The sequence below is a fragment of the Gymnoscopelus microlampas genome (assembly GCF_963454915.1).
Source record: "Gymnoscopelus microlampas genome assembly, chromosome: 4".
In the NCBI taxonomy this organism is placed as follows: domain Eukaryota; kingdom Metazoa; phylum Chordata; class Actinopteri; order Myctophiformes; family Myctophidae; genus Gymnoscopelus; species Gymnoscopelus microlampas.
In genome coordinates this window covers 46,164,404-46,189,613 of record NC_139941.1, presented here as the reverse complement: position 1 = coordinate 46,189,613, position 25,210 = coordinate 46,164,404, and the positions used below count along the sequence as shown (strand labels likewise).

Sequence of the window (25,210 nt, the reverse complement as noted above, 5' to 3'; positions counted from 1 at the left end):
GTTCGCTTTACAAATATATATATTCAAAGATTTGCACACATTTTTACGATTTTTCAAAAATAGCAGATCTACAAGCTCGTAGCGCGGCACTTGGTGCCGCGCTACGAGCTTATAGATCTGCTATTTTTGAATAGCCAAAGTGTAAAATAATGCTTTTTTAGCTCAAATCAAAAAATGACACACAGATGCGTCCTCAGTTCTTACTGGGTTAATGTTCCTTGCACAGTAATGGTTGTGATTTTAATTAGGTTTGTGTTTGTGTTTTTGTGGACGTCCTGCTGTGACTCCTGGTAGTATCTCAAAGTCAAGAGCACAAAGGACTGCAAGGACCATTCCGCCAAAAATTCACTGGAAAGTAAGTAGCATCTCAAAGCAGTGGAAATGTTGTATTTTTTTCATTTAATATTCCAATGTGCAATGTTTGGCCCGTCAAACTGAAACCTAACTAATGAACTAACTATAATCTTTCCATCTGGACAGCTCTTCTGTATAAACCCGTGGACAGGGTGACACGTAGTACCCTCGTTCTGCATGTAAGTAAGACCAGTACACGCCCTACATCACTGTTTCCCAAACACTGGGTCGGGACTGGGACCCATTAGTGGGTCGCGGACACATTTTTATGGGCGGCGAGTAAATACCCCCTTTTTTTCCTCCTTGGTTTCCAACCATTTTTTTATTATTTCAAAAGATTAAAAACAAAAAACTAACCAGAAATAAAAACAAATTCTAACATTTTTCAAAGTAACTATGACTATCAAATACTAAATCATCGAAGGAATTCCATAAATACATTTTTTAAAACTTTCAAGAACTAGTGAAAATAGTAGACCTACAGTACAAGCTCACTACACGTCGCATTGCAACGTGTTGTGTGCTTTTGTAGATCTGCTATTTTCACTAGCTTTGTCATTTCTCTTTTGGGCCTTGAGCTAAAAGGTTTGGCAACCACACTACCCTACATGGTCTGCATATGATTACAGCATAGTTATGAGCTCCTCAGATAATTGTAAAAAGATCCATGAGAGTAAATCACTGTAGCGCCCAAATATACAACTCATATCACTTGCCTCTGCCTTTTATTTATTTTTATTAGGACCTGTTGAAACACACTCCTCCTAGCCACCCAGACTACACCCTGTTACAAGACGCCTTTCGCATCTCCCAGAACTTCTTGTCCAGTATCAACGAAGAGATCACTCCGCGCAGGCAATCCATGACCGTTAAGAAGGGAGAGGTCAGTACACTACCTGTAATACCTTGGCTATTGGCTAATTTACACTTAAAAATAACCACATCTCTCCTTTCATTCATAACTATAGTTCTTCGGTCAACTCACCCGGCCGTATAATTCCTCTCCTCCAACATAAATGACATTAAGGTTGTACTTTGTACTTGTGCTCAACATTGTTTGCTGAAAGAGAGTCTCAGAGTAGCTTATAGCTTTAGTTTGGACACGCATCCCTGCTTCAAGTGGTGGTACAGCTTGTACCCTCCTTTTGGATCACTGATTTCCTCTGCCAAGGACAAACACTCCTGACCTGGTACTGCCATGCTGCTGGGTGCCCGGACCGCTCCTACGTCCTGCAGTGCTTTTATACTTTCCTTCAAGCTCGCTTTTGTGTGTACTGTTGAGTCTCAGGGTAAAAGAGTGCTTCATTATGCAGGCTGCATTTGGGAGAATTGCAGAGTTTTATTCCAAAATGAGATGAGACCGTTTAGAGACAGTAATGTACTGTATATTACAGAATGGTTGATAGCTCAACACTTCAACAAATTATAGTAGGTAACTAACTACAGTCCATGCAAGTGGATTTAAAAGTGGCCTGCAGGTCAAAGTGACAGCACTTTGGCTGAATGAGTCCTCTCTTGTATATTCCAGAGACACTGAAAGATGAACTTGAGGCAATCATTATTGTCTTCAAAATGATTATATAGCATTTGGAGATGGAGCTCTCCAGTTAGACTCTTTCTTTCCTTCATTCATTCTCATGCTGTCTCAACTGAGACAGCAACTCTGTGGCATGCAGGGTTAATTCTGCACCAGTAGTTTTTCATCAGATACTGACTGGTGACGGTAACAGCCTGGAGCACAGAGGGTGTCTGGAAGCTTTAATAAAAGTGGCGTGTGAGTCAAGTTGTTGCTGAGTCATCTCAGTCTGTCTGCTTTATGCCTGGAGGAAGTGAAGCGCATAGGAAACTCGAGACAAACTAGTAAAAACACAGAAGCTAAGGATCTCAGAACGCGTCGCAGACCAGGAAAAGCCCACCGCCGCGCCTACCTCTCTGTGCACTCCCATCCTCCTGTCCCAGAGTCTGGACTCCATTTCCCAGAATTGACCTGAAACACGCCTTATCATGTTATTATCCACCCTTCCATGTGAGACTGTGTGCACTGATTTCCACACTTCCTCACCTTTCCTGACCCCAGAACTGTGACTCAAGAGGATCCAATTGGGAGTTTATATTTTAGCCATTTGAACTTCCTCTCTTGTTTCTGGAAAGTGGTCCAGCCCACCGCAAGGATTTTTTTTTTCAAGTAAATTAAAGAAGGATTCTTAGGAACTTCCTATTGTCTACACTACAGCCTATTGTCTTGAAGCTCCATTGAAACCCAACAAAGGTTGACACATGGCAATTAACTCAAAGTTTGTTGTTGTAATGTTTAGCTGTTATGCTAAACTGGCTCCCATTGTGGCCATTTGTACTGCGGTTGCCTGTAATTATTGTGCTGATTTAAACTGCATGTTTTAGCACTCAGTGTTTCATCACCGCACATGGAAATAACGAAAACAAATGGCAGCGGTGACAGAAGAAACCATGAATTCCGATTGTTCTTCCCGCACATATTCGATGTTTTTGTTGAACATTCGGCTCAAACAGGGGGTGGTCAGGCCTAATGTGGGCAGTGTCAGTGTAAACAGCCTCATCGGGCAGAGGTCAAACATCAGTATAAACAGGACCACCGCTCCTCACACTGCCACAGGAAGACCAGATGTCATCACATCCGGCTCTATCATGAGGGGGAACTGATTGACCAAGACAAGAGGAAACTCTGAAATTAGGATCTGTTACCAAAAAACACTTGCTGATGCTGGAAGCATAGCTAGTCATTTACCGCGCAGACCGGCTAAATTTACTGTTACAGAGATAGCATCTGAGACATCTGAGAGAGGGAAGTTTGACTCAGACTGAGACATAAATCTCTGCTTGTGTGTAATACCTGCCTGGAGGACAAGGCAGACCCCTTAGGTCCAGGAAATGTTGTTATTATTATTATGTCATAAACACAGTGGCTATTCAGTTTCGGTCACAGTGCAATTGATTTGTAGTTACAAGAACTAGTTATGTTTACATTCATGAAGTGCTGGATGATGAATCACATTAAGTTCAGGACAACATCAGGATGAAATCATTTTCCCCCTCCTCCGAAATGTGTTCTCTGTCTGATTCTTGCTCCAAATTTGGGTATCTACTATTTGAAGAAAACAAGTGACGCATGCTCTGATACCATCGTTGTAGACATTAATTTAACCCATTAAGACCTGAGGCCGATTCTACAAATGTCTTCTAAATCCTAACAGTTTTCTGAAAAACTTAACTTGAACTTAGTTTTTCACTTTAGTTTAGAGGTAATATCAAGCAATCAACAGGGAATTAAATAAAGACACTTGTTATCATTTTCAATTGTGTTGCAGAGCCAGTTGTTAAACATCTTTGGACTAATATTGGATCATCACTACACAGGGATATTATATATTCAGCAAGTCTACTGTTATTGGTTAATCTATGAGTGAAACGCCCTCCTCCAATGGCCACATCTCCATTCATCTTAAGTTATAGCGTCGTCATCACATCTTGGCTGCTTTGGTGGAATTGTACTTTGATTGACATTTTATGGTATTGCGAATTTGCGACACATTGCTACACTGCCTATTCTACACCAGTAATGGTCTGATCTTTTGAGCGTAGCTTATTATAGCCTAATAGCATTTTGTTTTATTTGTTTAAAATATAATAATGATAGTTTTAAAATGGGAGTATTTTTTGTGATCTTTTATCTTTCTCATGTTTTGTATCCCTTGATTGTACATTTGCACTTTTGAAATTGCAAATCTTTTAACTTTACCTTATTTGTATTACTCTTTAAAGCCATTTGAATTGCCTCGGTGTATGACATGTGCTTTACAAATATAGCTGCCTTGCATTACCTTTTAGCACACTTTGGTTCTCGTCATAGTGATTAACTGTTTCCTTCCTATCAGAACCGTCAGTTGCTGCGGGATCGCTTCATGGTGGAGTTAGTGGAGGGCTCCAGGAAGCTCCGTCACGTCTTCCTGTTCACTGACCTGTTGCTCTGCACCAAGCTGAAGAAACAGGCTGCAGGGTGAGTCCATACTGTTTAATGTCTACACTACAGGGACGACTGAGCCTCCAGGCCAAACAGACCAACTAAACCATTGGTTCTCAAAGTGGGGTCCGGGGACCCCCAGGGGTACTTGAGGGGGTTCCAGGGGGTCCCCAGCTAAATGATAGACAGGAACCAAATGGACCCTTATCGGTCTGTAACTATGAGAGTGTACAAATGGAACCAAATGGACCCTAACGGGTCCATTTGGTTCCATTTGTACACTCTCAGAGTTAGATTAACATTGATTTTACGATATGAATTGGAGTCCCAGAGATATAAATGCCATTAAATGGGGGTCCAATTGGGGGTCCTTGAAATTAAAGTGGTTGAGAATCGCTGCTAGAGCCGTACAAATCTTCTCTTATGGGGGTCCCTGGCATATCTTTTCAAATGGGGGTCCGCGGGCTGATAAGTGTCAATTTGGGGGTCCTTGACATGAAAAAGTTTGAGAACCACTGAACTAAACCACTATTTTCTAGTCAGTTGGTGATTTTTCTTCATGTTTTGATGTTTATCAGTTTCACATAAAAAGGTCTGCATGCTTATAGCTAGCATCGTCCTTGTACTACATTTTAGTTAGCAGAATATATTTCAGATTTTTCACATACTGTATCTATGGGAAACAAAACCAACTGGAAATCACAAAGCAAAAGTCCACCTTCTGTTTGCCTACACTGTCTGCACATGGCCAGCTGTGTATTGTGTTACCCCATGCTGGTTCAGTCCGTCAGTCGACAGACAAACAGATCAATATCAGTCACAAAGTGACTGATAAGTCACCTTGTTTGGACGTCCAGTGGCTTCCAAGCGAGGTGCTGAGAGGCACACTGGTGTGCCATGAGACGAGTCCAGGCGTGCCTTGGGATTTTGTGGCAACCACACATTATTATTGCAATACCACTGTGAGCTTGTAGATCAGCTGTGTGTGCATGTGTGCATGTGTGCGTGCGTGCATGAAAGTATGAAATAGGGCTTCAATTTGGCGTTAGTAATTAAAAATAAACATTTACAGAGTGAGCAGAGTGATAACACATGTTATAGAGGCTATTTTGCATGGATATCAATACATGTATGCCTTGAGATGACTCCTGACTTGTCTTTTGGTGTGCCTTGCCTTGGGCACAAAACGTTTCAAAATTACTTTGAAATAGCCTATAAAGGGTGACATCCTGTCCCTCTGTGAACAGGAAAGGACAGCAGTATGACTGTAAGTGGTACATCCCTCTGTCAGACCTGACGTTCCAGACCATCGAGGACTCTGAGACCACACCAATCCCTCTGGTCCAGGATGAGGAGATAGAAGCCTTGAAGATCAAGATCTCCCAGATCAAGAATGAGATCCAGAGAGAGAAGGTGAGGATGGACAGAGTATGGAATGACTGTAGGACTGTTTGGTCTAGGATATACTCTAAAGCCATGTGTTGTGTTGTAATGTTTGAAGAATGATAAAAATCCTTGAACAAAAAGGATACTCTAATGCCAAAGTTATGCGTTGGCGTGTCGCTTGACAAAAACACATTTCAGTTGCGACATTATGTCAAATACATCAGTATTGACGCGTAACATGCCTGAAGCATGAATTAGGCTCAAATGTTTTAACAACAAAGCAATGTAATTTGGGAATGCAAATAGACTTTGTCATATGTTTAAAGAAATAAACATACATTAATACAAAATGTATCACACTCTTGTCTTTGTATGAGGCACAGTGAACATAGACTACACTAGTGTAAATACATTTTTGCACTAGTGTACATACAATACAGTACAAATTACGTATTGCAAAGTGCATAGAATGTACACGTACCATGACACTACTCAGTATAATGTGTAACATTTTTATTTATCTGCAGAGAACCACCAAAGGGGCCAAGGTGATCGAGCGACTGAGGAAGAAGCTGTCTGAACAGGAATCTCTGTTGCTACTAATGTCTCCCAACATGGCCTTCAGAGTGGCCAACCGGAACGGCAAGGTGAGCCTCTAGGACCGACACCCACTGTGACCCACTAAAGTCTGGTTTCATACTGTCGCATGACAGTGTCGCATGACAGTGTCCCATGCCGAAAATAGCAGATCTACAAGCTGGTATAGATCTTTATAGATATTTTCGGTGTGTAACACCGTCATACAATGAGGTATATACGACCCCGTGTCAGATGTATTTTCATCAAACAAAAGGGTATTGAGTTTGCCTTTAATCTCCAGTGATGGGGTTCACACAAAGAGGTCAGACAACTTGTTCAGCTTCCTGGACCTTGTGATAACACCACAGTGTCGGGGAAGATAGAGAGAGATGCTTCTTCCTCTTTAGCCGGCCCTCGCTCTTTAACCTCCCAATGACCTGCAAGTTTCTACTAAAGTAGTAGCACAGACTATTGTTTTCAATTACAATTCATTTTGGTGTCTGCTTCCCCCTACAGGTAGATAGGTGCTACAGTACAATACTACACTGGAATACTCTGCTGACTATATAGTAATAAAAACATTTTTTCCTTCTTTTCTTTAAGAGTTTCACGTTCCTGATCTCCTCTGACTATGAGCGTGCCGAATGGAGGGAGATAATTCGAGAGCAGCAAAAGAAGTGTGAGTTTTCTCAGCAATATGTTGCCAATATAATGTGCCAAATACTTTGGTAAGTTCGACGGACATCCATTAACATTGCCACTGTCCCACAGGCTTCAAAAGCTTCTCTCTGACCTCTCTGGAGCTGCAGATGCTCACTAACTCGTGTGTCAAGCTTCAAACTGTCCACACTATTCCAATGACCATGAGTAAGGAAGGTAAGAAATCTATAATATTCTACAATTAGGAAAAGACAGCCCTTACATAAACATATTGGTTTGAGAAACGGAGTGATGAAAATATAGTGCGTATAAAGCAATGGCTTACACCGTTGAGAAGCTTAGCAGGGATGTAAATATCAGTATTTGTAGTAGTGTGTACTGCTTTGTTTTCTGTGTTCCCGTCTAATCTCCATCTCTATATAACGTAACCTCTTAAACCCTCAGATGATGAATCTTCTGGTCTCTATGGCTTTCTGAATGTCATTGTTCACTCTGCATCGGGCTTCAAACAGAGCTTAAGTAAGTGTCTTGTTTTCATTTTATTTATTTTTTTACCAGTTGTCATTTGTCGTTTTCGACTGTATTGACGTCACCAAAAATTCTTGAAGTTGGTTAGATGAGAGGGTTATAGGGGTGGTTAGGAGGGCAGAGTTTCACAGTTGCCTCAGATCGCCCCCCCAGCCCCCTCCCGTGTCAATCCAATCCCATCTAACTGTACTCTGTGCCCGGCTGTCATCTAGGAGGGCAGCTGCAAGGGAACAAGAGGGATTAAGCAGTGACGCTGATCAACCATGTCAAATTTGTCTTTTGGTGTTTCTCACATCAATGCCAGCTTATGGTCCCCTTACGTTATGTTGTTACCACAAAAACAAAATGAATGTGCTTAAGCGGTCCACTCTACACTTGCATTCTTGTATCAAAACAAAAATAAAGTTGGGTGATATACAGATAGTGTAGGGGTGATACAGGACAGAGTGAGAAACCCATAGAGTAGTGGGTGATAAAGGGCAGAGTGGAGTGGATGCTAGACCAGCAGTGTACGGGGGACGGGGTGCATGTGGTTCAAGAGCACCATCCTGTCTTAGAGACCATTATTAGTATGGGGTTGCAGCGTTATTGATCTGGATTCAGTTGTATTAATTCTAACTACTCGTGACCATATATGTTCCCATCAGACCTGTACTGCACTCTGGAGGTGGATTCCTTTGGTTACTTTGTGAACAAAGCGAAGACGCGTGTTTACCGAGACTCGACAGAACCCAACTGGAATGAGGTGAGAGTGTAAAACTGGGACGGAATGACCCTCTCTAAACATCTAGAACACTGAACCCCTCTCTTCTAGTGGAATTATTACTCAGTGGTCAACAGACTTTTGCCCAGAGCAGCTCTGAGGTTTGAATGTCTGTGACTGTATTCATGTGAAGCAGGGTTGTGTTGGAAGAGGCACATTCATGCTTCACAAACCTTTTGCCTGGATATTTGGGCATGTCATTATAGGCAAAAATGTGTTCAGAAATGTTTGTGGTACTCTATTTTACTGACATGCCTTTCTACCATATCTTGTCTCCGTACAGGAGTTTGAGATCGAGTTGGAGGGTTCTCAGACTTTGAGGCTGCTGTGTTACGAGAAGTGCTACAGCAAAACCAAGCAGAGCAAAGACGATGGAGAGAACACAGACCGGATCATGGCCAAGGGACAGATAAAGGTATCAGTAGAAATGAAACATCTAGGGAAGTGGACCATTTACAAACGGCACGAATATATATGCTTTACTAACATTCTAAGGAAAAACTATATTGCTTGGGCTGGAAAATAATGGGTTATATGGAACAGGATTACATTAACCATATTTTTAAAAAAATGGGAGATGTACTTTAACTACAGCTACCGGCCCAGTGAGAGTAAACAGCAGATAGATAGCAGATGATTATACACATTCTGTTCGAGCAAAAGATAGCAGAGGTAAGGCACTAAATCCAAATAATTTACTGACTATTCTAATGGATTACTGCATACAATTTTAAACAATTAAAATGTAATCGGCATCTGATTACATTTTGAAAGTAACCATCCCAACCCTGAATTGTAATTAATGAACTTCTCATGCTGCCTACATCACATTGTCAAGTGGGCAATGTTGACTTCAGCAGCACTCAAGTGAGTGAGGGCTTTCTACATCGCTGACTATGACAACTTTTGTAGATAATCTTCCCCTGTTGAAAAGAAAATGAGCTATTGGGTCACCGGGAGGTCACTTCAGCCTCTCTGCTTATTGGGTGTTGTGACAGAGGAAGGATTAGTAGTGGTGGGGAGAGACACACGCTCACCAAATGTAGTCCCTGGCACCATTCCAAATCCAAACTGAAAGTGCATGGGACAGTGAGTGGGAGAGATGGGATAGAGGGGGAGAGAGAGAGAGATTATCCAATAAAGGGAGATACCCATTGGACATTTGCGTCATTGCAATATCTCTCCTGGTCAAAGACTGCACAAATAGTTTCAAAAGGAAATCGTTAAATACCTGCTTGCTTCCCTTTGTGCCATGTTCTCCTCTGTTTAGGCTTTATTGGTATACGGTAGTATATTGTGTACTTGAATGGTCTGAAGATATTTTTCATTTTTAAACTGAGTGATTGGGCTTAGGGCTATACCGGGCTGAGGACTGACAATAGACAACAGTAGATGTCTTTTGACACGCTATATTTTTGCGTTATTTGTACTGGGTCTGGTTGTAGTTATAATGGGTGAAAGTGTCATTCTTTGCCTTCTGTAAGTATCCATGTTTATATTCAACTCTATCACCTCATGACACTTTGTCCTCACTCATGTGTATTGGTCATGCCTACATAACAGATTGTGGCCTTGTAGCGCATGCTATTAGATTAGTAGCATAACGTTCTGTCACCACTCCGTATGGTAAATTGAGACAAGTGGACAAGAGCTGCAACATGGATATCTGGCACAGGTCAGACTTGTTCTGTAGGAAGTATAACAGAAAGTGGCTGTGTAATGGACCATACGGCAGACATTATGGGATTAAATATGGACCAATGGAGATGCAGATAGAACAGTAGTGGCAGAAGAACTAAATAAAAGACAAACTTATTGCATGCACACCAGCGCTGATCTTAAAAGTTCTCTAACACCAAATAATACATGGCTCCAGAGGATCCTGGGTAGGTCACCTGCGATGCTGAACCAGTCGTCAAAGGGATCAGCTGTATAGGGGCGTGAGTGAGTCGGTAATGAGGGTAGTAGGGGATTCTCAGGACTTAATCCAACAATCCATCTGGGAGGTAGAACTATAGAAGCAGCACGGTCGGTAGGCTGACACTGCTTTGTTCTTTTGACTGATTCCTGCCCTGTATTGTTATTCTGAGTGGGCCAGGACTTGGAAGGAATCATGGAAATATATCTACCATTCTTAGATGCGAGCAGGATAAATGGCTGCCTATAAGACTCTTTTTAGATGGAGATTTCTTTAGTTCTGGAGATTGATACCTGGCGTGCAGTGACGGTTTCTTACAACAAGTGAAAGTAGAGGTTGAGAGAGAGTTGAGAGTTTTACTCTCACGCCTAGTAAGAATGACTGAGACGTGTCAAAGTGAGTTGAGTTTGGGACAGACGAGCAACACCAGTGACCTGGTGGAGGAGGGGGGGGGCATGGCTCTAAGGAAATCCCCAAGAATAGGGACTCGGCTCTGGGACAAGGTCCGCAACGCTCTGCTTAGGCCGAAGGTAAACAATGGGATGCTGGGATTACTTTAGTTGTTAGTGAAAAAATATGCAATCTTGTATTAGAAGGGCTTGATATGAAGTTAAGATATTCTCATTCTCTCTCTGATTAACACGGCACGATTAAATCTGTATTTAATTAAACGTTTTTTAAGACTAGTAGCCTGTACTGGAGTCATGTTTGTTAAGAACACTGTTGCAGTATTATGTAAGAAATTGACTACTAAAGTAAACAAAGGATTATCTGATAATGATGATGTCAGTTGATTTCTTGGACAAGACAACATCTGCCATGTTAAATAAGCAAAATGCTTATCCAACCATTCAGGACATTATGTTTCCACAATGCCTTTACAGATCACAGTAAATAAAGCTCTGTATTAGTCAGGTGATTAGGATAGGTCACTAGAATTAATTCACACAAGAGGCTTAAGTGAGGGGAGTGAAGTCATAAAGCAGGTTGTTGGTATGATTCATTCTCAACTAGTTTGAGCGGGTGGAGGTGGAGATATAAAGCTGATCAGAGGATGTGATTAATCAATTCATAAATCTGTGGTTAATGATAGGACAGGCCCTCTGAGTCCTAACAGGACGATGTTGTTGAATGTACTCTGCTCTGAATATTTTGCAAGAAATACGAGTGTGCAACGTAGCTGAAATTAATTCTCATTCAATTCCAATTGTAAAATAGAACTGAAATTAGCAAATTGACAGCACCCTCTGTATTTGTAAGGCACTAATCAATGAATGGCTAAATATTAAATATTGTTTAGGAGAATCGACTTCTCAAATTGATTGACTTGAGTCTGTTTTGAAACAGTTTCTTTAATATTTTCCAGTTGGATCCTCAGACACTACAGAACAAAGACTGGCAAAGGACAGTTATCAACATGAATGGGGTAGGTATTATTTACAGTATATACACATTTTTATACATGCGTTTCTAGATCCTGTTTTCCTTGTAATGTGTGTTCTACGCACTGTGATACTCTCTTAAGTTGTAGCGACAAGTTCATTACAATAATTCAATATATCCCATTTGCAATAAAACACCTAGACCTAATATGGTTCTTTGTGTCACCGTTGTACGACAAAGTATAAATTAGCCTTAAGACAGAGTTTGTAACCTGACTGTCACAGGTAGATATCCAGTCTTACCCTGCTGTTTACTATCACCTCTTTTCTGCTTTTCAGGTTGAGGTGAAGCTGTCTATGAAGTTTACCAGCAGAGAATTTAGTCTGAAGAGAATGCCATCACGGAAACAGTCCGGTGTGTTTGGAGTGAAAATCAGTGTAGTGACAAAGTGAGTTGACGTCTTGATCTTGTACAACCTGCTTGTCTGTGTGTAATACTGGACGCACACTCATGAGCTAACAGTAAGGAAGCATGTGCTTGAAAGAACTGGACACCTCCTACCTACAGTACAAAGCTGAGAGGGGAAACTACATTGGGAAAGCAAAGGAGACAATGCTTTGGTGGGAATCAACCTTTGGCTAGTATGGGTAGATCAATCCGCTATAGTTAACATCATTGACTTAGCGTTTACATTATTGATCCCTGTGGGCAGTGGTGGAAGAAGCTCTCACATTTTTTACTTGAGTAAAAGTATCAATACCACAATGTAGAAATACTCTGTTACAAGTAAAAGTCTGGTATTCAGAATTTACTTTTGTGAAAGTGCAAACGTATTGGCAATTTGGCATCAAAATATACTTATGAAAAAGTACTCATCATGCAGAATGTCCCATTTCAAGTTTTCAAAAGGTATAAAAATATTTTGAAAATAACAGATCTACAAGCTCACAACGCGTCGCAAGCTTGTAGATCGGCTATTTTAAAATAGCTGAAATATATATAGACCATAAGTGGTTAATGTATGTTTAGTAAATAGTAATAAAAAAACTATCTAAAAAGAAACTAGTAACTTAAGTAACTAGTAACTAAAGTATTGAAAATTTGAAATACTCCACTTAAGTAAAAAATACCTCAAAATTGTACTTAAGTACAGTACTTGATTAAATGTACTTAGTTCCATTACACCACTGCCTGTGGGTAAGTTTGTCCTCTGAATTGAACCCATTCTAAGGCTGTGTGTACACCAAAGCATTTTTGTCCCAGCTGATAACGCAATGCTCCAGCTCTAAGACCAGCCTTGGGCAACGACAGTATGTTGCTAACATGCAATGTTTATTGGTATGGGTGGAAACTGGAGCAAATGCATGTGAACGTGGGTAGAAAATGCAAACTCCACACAATAAGGCCCCGGTCAGGTTCAAACCCAGGTCCTTCTGGCTCTGAGGCAATAGTGCTGCCCACTGCTCCACCATGCCACCCTGGATGCACTGGAATTGGCCAGATCCAGAAATAACTTTTGAAAACAGCTTCCCTTTGTTCATTTTATTTATTTGGTTGTCATGCTGAACTGTAAACTGATGTTAGCCCCCATATCAGCATAGAGTTCATTCTAGAAGTGTTTATTAATGCAACATCATTGAGAACAGATATACAGTACAACAAAGCAAAAAGGCACAATATTGGGTTTATCTTTCTGAACTGAGAGCCTGCCTTATTACACATCACAGTTTCTCTTACTTGCCATATCTCCATATACAGTATGGGTACTCACTAATGCTCACTGTAAGATGGTACCATTTGTTTACTTGCTCTATCCCAGAGATGGGCTATAGATAGTTCAAAAATGTACCTGCCACTGACATCATTGGCAGGAATTCTAAGCTAATGGAGAGACCACAACCTTTTCCTGTAAATGTTTGCATGCTCAAATAGTAGTCACAGTTGATGCATTCATTTTTAAAAAAAGTTTACTGTATGTCACAGGCAGTTACATTTTCAAGCGTCTCTGAGACACATCCTATAGTGAGTAATGACCATTAGTGAGGACAGATATATGGAGATAAGGTTAACATAATGCCTTGTGCTATTTCAGGCAGGTTTCTATACAGAAACCTATCTTGAGTTTTAGAGCAAGGGAGGGTTGTTGTTCTTTGTCATTGGGGTTATGACATGCTCACCTCCCTTCATAGTAATTTTGTTGAATTGCGTCCAGATTTGTAATGCATAACTTTGTTCCCTATTACAATAGATTACATATTGTGTAATCTATTGTACATTAACCCACTATTTCTATTCATTTGTATCTTTTACAGGAGAGAACGCTCCAAAGTTCCCCTAATTGTTAAACAGTGTGTGGAAGAGATAGAGAGGAGAGGAATGGACGAGGTGGGAATCTACAGAGTGTCTGGAGTGGCCACCGACATCCAGGCACTGAAGGCTGCATTTGATTCAAGTGAGTTCATCTCAGATCTCAGATTTCATGTTTGTGCAAACCAGACTTAGACACTTAGATAATTTAGGCATTCAGAGTAGCAGGCTCATATCCAGAGTGACTTAGAAAGTGCAAGGTTGTGTAAACCTTGTCAACCGAGGTTCATGTCACTATATTATTTGCAAATATTATTTCTTTTGACCCACCTGGAGTGCCAGATGGATGGGGTTTACAATATTAAGACAATTCATATAGTGTCGAGTACTGTAAAGTTGTTGGTCAGAGAAAGGTATAGAAGGTCTGGTGAACTCTATGAAACAAATAATTGTTGAGTTAGTTCTCATCATTCCTTCCCTCATCATTCCTGTCAATAGACAATAAGGATGTGTCTGTGATGATGCGCGACATGGACGTGAATGCCATTGCTGGAACACTGAAGCTGTATTTCCGCGAGCTGCCAGAGCCTCTATTCACTGATGACTTGTACCCCAACTTTGCTGGAGGCATAGGTCAGTTGCTCTCTTTTAAATCCTAAGCAGTGTATTTAACCACGTACACCCATATATACTTTGTCGTATGATGAAAAGCCCAAATAGCTGACCTACAGCTCACTATGCGCCACACAATGTGACTCGTTGGGAGCTTATAGATCTGTTATATTTGAAAATGTGTCGATTCTTTTGAACATTTTCACTGAATATGACATGACCAAAATGAGGAATGCCAGGTTGAAATCAGTTATCAACATTGATAGAAATGTACTTAACACATTACATGTCATAACAGTAGCTCATTTTAGCACTGATTGCCACATCTCCTAAACCCTGCAGTGTGTGTGCCATCATGTTCTGCTCTACCCAGTGAGCTGTGCCAATCAATATACAATATGTCTGCATATGGTTTCACAGTTGATGCCATATTAAGATTTGTCTTTTGTCCCAGCTCTTTCAGACAGTGTGGCCAAGGAGAGCTGTATGCTCCACCTACTACTGTCTCTCCCAGAGCCTAATCTGGTGACTTTCCTGTTCCTGTTGGATCACTTAAAGAGGTAAAATGCAGCACTTCATTAGCGTTATTGTGGACCTCCAAATTGATATGTTATTTGGCCGCGGACCCCCATATGGAAAGATTCGGCTATTGAGATTCAGAATATCCTCAGTATAAAACAGGGTTAAAGTGGTTCATCTGTTTTGATGCTACTGTATATAAATTAATTTGCTGGCGACCCCCTGGAACCCCCTCAAGGACCCCTGGGTGTCCCCGGACCTCACTTTGAGAACCAGCTGGTGTACGCAATATACACACACGTGTGTGCCTGTTCCTGCAGGGCAGGAATTTCATGGAGGCCATGAAGGTCATGAACTCTGTGCCCCCTCAGTTTGGCCTTATAGCCTTCAAAAATGATTATGCCCATAGGCAACAGTGGCCCTCCCACACTGCCCCAGCTGAGGAGTTTTCTCCTCTGCCTCTTTCTTGTCAATACAGTTTTTACATCAGTGTCTTTTGTTGAGATTCTGAATTTTTAAATCCTCCTCCTGACTCCCCATCTTCAAAGAATTCCAGTGATTTGGGTTAGTCTAGGGTTGAGCATATATTACATTTTACTCAGGAGTTTGTACAAATATTGGAAATGTGTCAATATCAATACATTATTTTGTTAAATAAACAGCTTTGTTATTGATTTATTTCATTGATAGTTGTACTATATACAAATACAATCATCCTTAAGCCTTAAATACAATTTATTTTGATTCCATGCCTGCCTTGTACTCACCCCCTAGACTCTAGGTTTTCTAGGGCCTAGAGAACCTTCAGACCTTTCAGATGTGTATTCCAGCTACCCCACATGTGGGGACACGAGCTTGTGTGCAAACAAACTTGTGTGCAAACAAGAAGAAATGCTGTGTGCCTTTCACTGTGTGTTGGCAGCAAAAACTGTCTGAATGTAAATGAACCAATTAGGAAGATCAACGCTAGATCAGAATTAGAGAAGATCCACCTTACGAGAGGAATGGCCCTGACCAGATGATACTTAGGACGATTGCTACCAGTACTAACTAAATAAAAATCTTTTTTTGTTTTGTTTTATTCCTTTGTGCTTTATAGGATTGCTGAAAATGAGATCGTCAACAAGATGTCATTCCACAACCTGGCCACAGTCTTCGGTCCTACTTTGCTCCGTCCCTCAGAGAAAGATAGCAAGATCTCAACCAATTCCACACAGCCAATCTCTATGAATGACAGCTGGTCCTTGGAAGTTATGACTCAGGTAAGGTTTATCAAGTATTTACGTTGTATGATAAGTATGTTTTTGTTCTTTACTGTGTTTGTATTATAAATCTCTTCATTCATTTTTGCTTGATTGTATAATGTATCTGCTGACACATGTTTGAATAAAACTGAATTAAACTCAAAAACAAACAAACATAACACTAGTAGATGAATAGAAAGTCTCAGCCAATTTAAAAAGATGCATGTATCCTCTGCTTTTCCTTTATCGCTGCAGGTACAAGTCCTACTGTATTTCCTTCAACTTGAGAGCATTCCAACACCTGACAGCAAACGTCAGAGCCTTCTCTTCTCTACTGAAGTATAGCATGAACATGGAATTGTTAAGAAAGGGTGAACTTCCAGTTCAGAACTAGAATCCCTGCTGCTGAATGAATGCTGAAGGATAAGGCTACTGAGCATAATTGTTTGGATTACTGAAGATGCTTCTCAGTTCAGCCACCAGATGGAGCCAGCCACACATTGTTAACTGGAAAACAGCTACACCACAACCAGTGTTGATGTGCATTGGTGTATGTTTACTTATCTGCTGTTTCGCAAAAAACAACAACATATGTATAGTCAATACACATCATTCCTTGTTTTGTTTTGTATGTAATTTACAACTTGTTTTAAATTAGAACAATTTATTTAAATATTTTCCCCATTCCATGCTGTTATTGAGCATCTTTGCTTTGTATTCATGGCTGAATGGATGGGTGAGTGAATGGAAGGGTAGATATTTCTCTATGTATATTAATTTCCACCCAGAAACGTTTGAGTTTGTTAAAAAATGTACCTGTGCCAATGTTTCCCTGCTGATAACCAATAGGAACATTTTCATTATGTTTACAACACTCTCTTAATTTTGTACAAAACCTAATGTATGAGACAGACACACAACATGCAGGCATGTTGACCTGACATTTGAAGTTCCTTTTTTTCTTTTTCTGTTATACAATATGTATATTGCCCTACTCATCTCACAGGCCCTTCTGGTGGTGTGCAACCAAATAGGACATGCGCGTGTGACGTGTGTGCGTCAGTGCGTGCATGTGTGCGTGCGTGCATGTGTGCGTGCGTGCATGTGTGCGTGCGTGTGTGTGTGTGTGTGTGTGTGTGTTTGCATTTTGGGAGGGGGTATTTCAGAAGTAAAGATCAAATAATTCCAGGAATTAGCAATCATGGTGCCCAGAGAGGCTATCCAGCCAGATCTAATCCTTACACACATGGAATGTATTCTGTGCTGTGCGTTGCTTTGTACTCTTCTGTATCCTTATGTCACTTTTATTTCAGTTATTGTTGTCCTTGGTTTATTTGGACAAAACAAAGTATTTTGTATTGCTTACTCTATTCCTTTGGGGGTTTGGGTTTTACCATGATAGGGCAAAACCAGTCCGCTGTCACATAAGCGAAAGCATCTGGACATAGTAGGCTGCTTATTTAATGTTACAAAATGTTCTCTGTTAGCACTGTTTTAGCACAGATTTGCAAAGCATTGCAAAGTGTCCTGGGATATCAAGAGTTAATAGGCCTACACTGCTTGTAGCCTATCATTGCCTATTATTGCTATGAAAATGCTCAAGGCTCAGTGAAGATGTGTGCTTGCTTAGAGCAGCAGTGACCTGTTGTTTTTCCCCGACAGAAGGACAAAACAAAACAAAAACTGTCCAAGCAAATATTCAGCCACTTTATAGCACACTCCCATGACCCAAAATGCTTGTGATTCATGTAAATGTAATAATTCCTTGTGATTCCTTAATACAAGAATAGCACTACCAAATGATGTATGATTTGTGTAAATAAAAATGTTGATTACATGAATCTTGTGCTGCTTCCTCTGTCAGTTAAATAAACAATATATGGGGATTTTTAGCCAACTCTTGGGTAATGTGTTTATCAAACAGTCTGTGTTCTATTGCAGTGTACAAACCAAAATAAACCCAAAAATATAATAATAACCAAAAAGTTATTAAAATATATTTGAATGTTTATTTAATCCCCAAGTCAAAAGAGGTTGAAGCCTGTTCTTTGGAGTTTCCCAAAAGTGCAAGATAATTGGTTCCCAGATTTTTGTCCTAGGTTATTAATTCTGGGCGACCCTGCCTATTTACAGATTTACCTAGTTTGTGTTCACTGTATTAACTGTATTAATACTGTCAATCTGATCAAATCTCCACAAGTGGTATCTAAAATGACAAAAAAAAGAGTAAATTCTGCGGGAAATACGTCTGCAAATGTAACCTAATTTTGATGGTGGAAAGAAATTTCAAGTCGAGTCACCAGAAAACATTTCTCCTGGTTTTTCTGGTTGAAATTTCAGGTAACAGTATATCTGAGCCATTGTGAGAGGACAATGGGACTGATAGAATGAATGTGCTCCGTGGCCAAGGAACTGCCATCTATGAATGGCATCAGCACATAATGGCAGTCACAGCTTGGTGATTAGTGGAGAAGGAGAAAGGAGTGAGTAAAGAAGAGAGGCTATGTGTCAGCCTCAGAGGCCAAACTCGGCCTAAACAGCTCCGACCCACTGGGGAGAGAGGTCCACCTCATGGCACATGACTACATTGACTATGATTACTGGAGGGCCAAACAGCTCCACGGGCCCTGCCCTCACAGCTTGTACTGCTGCCCTGCGCCACGCCGGGGATGAGCTCCTCATCCGTTTCCCCATCTTCTTCAGGCACTGGCCTCAGGTCTTCCAGGACGGGACTGAGAAGAACACAGCCTGCTCCATGCTCATATCCATCCTAGATGAGCATTTCTCTCCTGCCACCCCTGGAGGCCGTCGCAGGGACGTTGCCTAAAGGCACAGTGTCGTCGGTGTATGTGCTGGCTGGCCAGATGGCCATGCACTGCCATGAGAGAGGCATGGTGAGGGTCCTGCCCCAGCTGAAGGAGTGCTGGGGAACCTACATGGAGAGGGAGATCTGCCCTGACGTACGAGATAAGGGTGGATGGGTAAGTATTCACACACTGCAAGGGGATATACCCATTAACAAAGTATACATTTTGGGTCATCTCCTTCATGCAATAGACCTTACCACAGCTGATTCAATTATATGTTATACAACATATAAGATGAACTATGTTGATCCGCTCTGTAAAGGAAATATTTTAAGGCAGGCTGTTGGAAGATGTAGATATTTGTGTAGGTTTACAGTTTACAAAGAAAATCATTTGAAATGTGTTTATTTATTCTTATTCCTATATCTTGGCAGAGTGGCTTTAGCATGCTTTGGAGAAATGGCAGACTTGGAGGGCCAGGTGAAAAAGGAGCTGGACATAGTTGTTGACTATAAAATTGTTTAAATAATCAATCTTGCCGCCTGGTGGCCAAAAATGAGGAAAACGGTGTGCTTCATGGTGTGTGATTAGGTTTCCAAAGACATGTTGCAATAAGGGTGTGTCACTACTCACTTACACTACACCACAATCATTAACTGAACAATAACTCTCAATAACCAATAAGAATATTTGAAATGTATGTTTGTGATATAAGTAGAAAGTAATCTCTTAGTTGAAAAATAGAATGATGGGAATACTGATGGGAATTAAAAACTCTACTGTAGCTGAATCCCCTTGTCAAATCAAGTCACCTTTATTTGTATAGCACGCTTAAAAACAACAGGAGTTGATCCAAAGTGCTTTCCAATCAGGAGAAAAGAACAACATCAATGACACATTACATAGTTCAGAAAGAGCTCAAAACATAATAAGACACAAATGGCTAATGGCAAATCACTGTTCGCCATTATAATCTACTAGAGTTTCGGGGGGCTACGCCCCCCTCAACCCCAGCCGCGCACGGGGCCCAGCGTGGCCGTGTGTATATTGGGGGACCGAAATCGCCGGAGTGAAACTGTGGAATTTTTTTTTTGAAAAAGGAAAAAAATTTGAAGAAATAATATTTGTTATGTTTCAGGGGGTGCGCGGACCCCCTGATGGTCCACTGACCCCCTGTGGAGTGTTGGGACGCGCGGGGACACCCCTGGAACATTGCGGACCATTTCGGTGTTTTTTTTTTTTTCATGAAGGTGGTTGCTTGTTTCTGGCGCAGGCTGTGCAAACCTGGCAACCCAGCGCATGCTGCCGCACGTTAAAGTGGCGTAGCGTCATGAGGGTGAGTGGGGCCGTGGCTCGGTCAGTGAAGACCCTGTAGTGCGGATGATATGTGGCATAGAGGGGCAGATTGTAAATCCACAGAGGAAACATCCGTGGGCTACCATTGGTTCAGCGATGTGTGCGGTCGCCCTGCGGCCCCTCCTCCTCCACCAATGTGCAGTATTGAGAGCCCTGACATCACAACAATTGGAGCGATGGGCACTGCACTGTGGTTGGTTAGGGTACACCTAGGGCCCAGGTAGAACCCAGTTAAAGCCTGCATGGGCAAACGCAGTTAGGACCCGCCTTGGTCCCACATAAACATGGCTAGTTGGGGCCCACCTAAGGGCCAGGTAGAAGCTACTTATAGCCTGCATGGGCATCGCAGTTGGGACTGAAGTGGATGCCGCTGACATTGCTGACATGGGGTCCATATGGTTTAGCCCACCTTGAAACCATATGGGAACTACGCTGGCATGCTGGCTGTAATGCAAACGCTGCATCATACCTGCAGTGTGTAGTTTGATGTTGTGTGTGTAGCAGATATACCTGCAGTGTGTAGATCAATGTCCATAGGAAAGTCAATGCCCAGCAGTGTTTTTTTTCCCCAGCAGAGTTTCTAGTGTCTCTGTGTGTCTGTGGAAGAGGTTGCACATGAACTCTGCAGCCGCACTGAGGCGCTCCAACACAAACACTCTGACATTAAGCTGCTTGACACAACAAACATCAGCACCACGCTGCTGTTTGTCCAAAAGACACAATATCTCCTCTCCCACTGACGTCATGTGTTCATTTATCGACAGCCGTACAGACTCCTTTTGACACATTTTACGTCGTTTATCCAGCTCTCACTGATCTCCACATCGGGCTGTTATTTTGCTGCGATCAAGTCAACGATGTGAGAGATTAGCTATCACAGACGGACGGACAGGGGGTGAAACATAGTCTTGCGCCATGCCTTTCGGCCTGGCGGAGACAATAAAAAACCGAAAGTAAAGGAAATGGCCATTTCTGCAACAGAAGTAGTCAATAAACTATGCTATGAAAACATGGGCCACATTGGCAAAGAATGTAAGAAAGAGGCAATCATGTAGAAAATAGCCGATCTCCAAGCTTACAAAGCCTCTCAACGTGAGGCGTTTCGAGCTTGTAGATCGGCTATTTTCACAATATTTACTTGTGGAACGGAGTCAAACAGAATGGGGGGGTCCCAGATCAAGTACGTGTATTTGTGGGGGGGGGGGGCGGCGTGAAAGGGTTGATAAACACTGCTGTAATCGGAGCGAAATTATCGGAAATTACTACATGACCATAATGCAGCCTAACATGCGTTGCACGTGGCGGTCCTGCCATTACGTTAGTTACTGTAGTTGCTGTGGAGCTACATAGTTCTCCAGAAGACACACACAAACATACACCATGTACAATGGACGAACTGAGCAGCAATATAGACATTCACCACACGAACGTGCATTGTTGACAAAGTGATTGCACAGCCGCTGCAGGCATGACAACCAGATTAGCGTTAGCGACATGGCAGCTATCACAGCGCCCTGTCCGTCGTGCTGCAACTGCCTGTGATGGCTACAGCAGTAACAGCAAGCTGTCTGCGATGCCATTGTCTGGAGACTGCTCTTAGCGTGACAGGACCAATGAGAGTGAGCGCTGTAGTTGTTGCTAAGATACGGTGGCGTCTCTGCCCCATAGCTTGTAGATCTCTCACACATGATTGGCCTAGGCTGCGTTGCCAGGTCTGACTTTGTGTCTAAGCAATGGTCGGCTTATTTTTGCGCGCCTTTGGGCTCGTTTGCATTGTGCGCACGGCAGTGCTTGTTTAGCGTACGTCAGCGCGACGTGGCAACGGACGTGGCAACGTGAAAGGTGATTGGCTGGTGTAAAGAAACACCCGACGTTACACCAGAAATGGTGCCTGGAGAAAATGGTGACCAAAAAAAAAGTTTGGAGAAAAAGGAAAAAAACCCCGCAGCGGCTGCCAGCTGTTGTGGTGATGAGGTCGTGCGCACGGTAAACGGTACGAAGCTGCTTCCACTTCCGTTGTGTCCGACATTTGGTGAGTAGAATTAATTATGTTGCGAGGTGGGAACGGTGTAGTGAGGCATGCCAGGTGCCCTACGCGAAACGTAAATTCAGGCCGCCCGCCGTGGCGACAGTGTTGGCGACATGTGGTCTGACGGTGTTGTGTTTAGTCGATCACAGAGCTGTGGGGTGTCACCACCGAGGGCGCGGAAGTTGCTCGGCATTTATATAGTTAGATATCTCTCAAGACTCTTATTCTTTTTTTTTTTACCGAATGGGTTCCCAGATTGGTCAGTACTTAAAGGAGTAGTTCACCCAAAAAATTACTTATTTTCTATCAATTACACACCCCATGAAGCCTTGAATTCATGGAGATCTTTTTTGTTTTGTCTTATTCTTAAGCCAATAATTTGATAACCAGCGAGGAGAATCAAAGAGTTTCAAAGAGTCTCCTATTGACATCATCAAATTATTGGCTCAGGAATGCGACAAAGAATCTCCATGAATTCAAGTCTTCATGGGGTGTGTAATTGATAGAAAATATGATTTGTTTTGGGTGAACTACTCCTTTAACCTCTAATCCACTAGTCATCCACTACTTATACCCCTACTTAGCACCAGCCAACATCTCAGAAGCAGATATAGTATGTTTTACTCCACTACAATTATTTGGAAGCTTTGGCTACTACTGCAGATTACTAATAAAAATCACCACCACCTGCAAAATTAATGACATGCTTAAATACAATCCCAGTATATGAAATGAGCCATTCTACACGAGGACTTACACATTTTTGTGGGAAGTAGCCTATATTTTGATGCCAATATTCTTAATAATTTTACTCAAGTTAATTGTTTAATAGGCTACATGACTTTTACTACTAGCATTTCAGCTACTATTACTTTAAGGGAATAAAAAGCAGTGGTGGAAATAGTACTCATATTCTTTACTTAAGTAAAAGTATCAATTCTGCAATGTAGAAATACTTTAGTTACAAGTAATAGTCCGGAATTCAAAATGTACTTAAAGGGGAAATCCACCCATTTTCAATATTTAACTATGTCATTAATATAGCATAAAGGAGTTGTGTGGAAATAAGAAAAAAGTTCCCCCCTTTTCTTTTTGCCTTGAACTGGAGGATTGATTGTGAGTTTAACATTGCAAATTACAACGTGATGACTCATCATGTTGTAATTTGCAATGTTAAACCCACAATCAATCCTCCAGTTCAAGGCAACACAGAAAGGGGGGAACTTTTTTCTTATTTCCACACAACTCCTTTATGCTATATTAATGACATAGTTAAATATTGAAAATGGGTGGATTTCCCCTTTAAAGTACCAAAAGTATAAAGTACTCATTATGCAGAATGTCCCATTTCACAAGTTTTCAAATGTATAAAACATATTTTGAAAATAGCCGATCTACAAGCTCACAATGCGTCGCTTTGTGACACGTTGTGAGCTTGTAGATCGGCTATTTTCAAATGATTTTTTATACATTTATACATATTTTCAAATGGTCGAAATGTATATAGGGCTGAATTCAGTGGCTAATGTATGTTTTGTAATAATAATCAAAATCTACAAAGTAACTAGTAACTAAAGTTTTCAAATAATTGTAGTGGAGTAAAAGTTTAATCAGATACTGAAAATTGGAAGCACTCCAGTAAAGTAAAAAATACTTCAAAATTGTTCATAGATACAGTACTTTTGCTTGATTCACTGCCTTTTTGTGGCCATTATTTTAAATTATTTTAATGTTGTTTTTGCTTTTGCTCTTCTTTTTGCTTTATTGTTATTTAACTATTATTGTTTTTTCTGTAAAGCACTTCTGCTTTATTTATTTATTTGCTCTGTAAAGCACTTTGAGCTGCATTCATGTCATGAAAGGTGCTATATAAATAAAGTTGTATTATTATTATTATTATTATTATCATTATTATTATTATTACTTGAGTAAATGTACTTAGTTACTTAACACCACTGCCACAGTACGTGGGGCATCATATTGCTGATGCTCATGATGATGATGATGATACTACTAGGTGATGCTGTTCCTCTCAGGATGAGGTCATGATGCAACCAGCCTGAAGAGGCAGAGAGAATCAGCCTCTGTATGTAACGCTGCTGCCAAGAGACGGTTGGAACCCCAAGCTGCTGCTGCCGATGAAGTTGTGGGATTAAACACTAGGCGAGCCGTTGGGTTTCTCTGCCGTCACCACCAACACAGATGAATCTGTGTCGCATCTCCATCGTCTCGCCAAACTTGGGAAAATAGAATCAACCAGGTACGTTGACCTTGTTTGGATCATCTTTCATCTCTGATTGATTGAGCGTTGTCTGTCTGTCTGTCTTTCTTTACTAGGCTAGGCTAAACGTAGCATTGTCGGCTAACATTAGCATTAGCAAATCAACGTTAGTTTTTGCCCTGCTTTAGTTAGTTCTGACTTCAACTGAAAATGAAACTGTAAGGAACACGTACGCACAGCCAGTCTAAGGACAGGTTAGATTAGCATTGTACTCAGTACGTTAGTGCTTTGTTTTAACGACTTTATATGAGCTTAATAACACACTCTTTAGCAACGACTGTCAAGAAGCAGCAGGAGGGCATCGCACTCGTCTCACATTATGGGCTTTTCACAATAAAAGTCGTGTTGGAAACTATAGTGACTTTAATTTGAGGTCAGCTATGATTTTTATTTGGTTTGGTTTATATTATTAATTTGGTTTGCGCAACAGAATATATATATATATATATACACACAAATGCATAGTATTCTAGATCTTTCCTAGGAA

General features: G+C 41.2%; 2 protein-coding genes and 1 pseudogene across 6 annotated transcripts in view; all 3 read left to right on the top strand.

Annotated features, from left to right (window-relative positions):
* Positions 1-18,087, top strand: part of LOC311044360 (breakpoint cluster region protein) — a 36,701-nt gene extending 18,614 nt beyond the window's left edge. Inside the window, exons 6-23 of the mRNA XM_084055863.1 lie at positions 295-355; positions 481-533; positions 1,097-1,237; positions 4,266-4,387; positions 5,599-5,764; positions 6,265-6,384; positions 6,920-6,995; positions 7,088-7,192; positions 7,421-7,495; positions 8,152-8,249; positions 8,551-8,682; positions 11,552-11,611; positions 11,907-12,016; positions 13,881-14,020; positions 14,374-14,508; positions 14,942-15,047; positions 16,106-16,268; positions 16,506-18,087. Coding sequence (XP_083911989.1) covers positions 295-355; positions 481-533; positions 1,097-1,237; positions 4,266-4,387; positions 5,599-5,764; positions 6,265-6,384; positions 6,920-6,995; positions 7,088-7,192; positions 7,421-7,495; positions 8,152-8,249; positions 8,551-8,682; positions 11,552-11,611; positions 11,907-12,016; positions 13,881-14,020; positions 14,374-14,508; positions 14,942-15,047; positions 16,106-16,268; positions 16,506-16,595 — 1,953 coding nt within the window. The 3' untranslated portion in view covers positions 16,596-18,087. The remainder of the gene's footprint in view (positions 1-294; positions 356-480; positions 534-1,096; positions 1,238-4,265; positions 4,388-5,598; positions 5,765-6,264; positions 6,385-6,919; positions 6,996-7,087; positions 7,193-7,420; positions 7,496-8,151; positions 8,250-8,550; positions 8,683-11,551; positions 11,612-11,906; positions 12,017-13,880; positions 14,021-14,373; positions 14,509-14,941; positions 15,048-16,105; positions 16,269-16,505) is intronic.
* The window catches only part of LOC311044099 (bcl-2-related ovarian killer protein homolog A-like), a 14,532-nt pseudogene continuing 6,292 nt past the window's right edge, over positions 16,971-25,210 (top strand). The window contains exons 1-2 of the transcript in view: positions 16,971-16,986; positions 18,769-19,231. The product of the transcript in view is annotated as a bcl-2-related ovarian killer protein homolog A-like (transcript). The remainder of the gene's footprint in view (positions 16,987-18,768; positions 19,232-25,210) is intronic.
* The window catches only part of specc1la (sperm antigen with calponin homology and coiled-coil domains 1-like a), a 25,694-nt gene continuing 25,027 nt past the window's right edge, over positions 24,544-25,210 (top strand). For all 4 annotated transcript variants that reach the window (XM_084055783.1, XM_084055781.1, XM_084055782.1 and 1 more), the window contains exon 1: positions 24,544-24,702. The gene's annotated coding sequence lies outside the window, so the exon portion shown is untranslated. The remainder of the gene's footprint in view (positions 24,703-25,210) is intronic.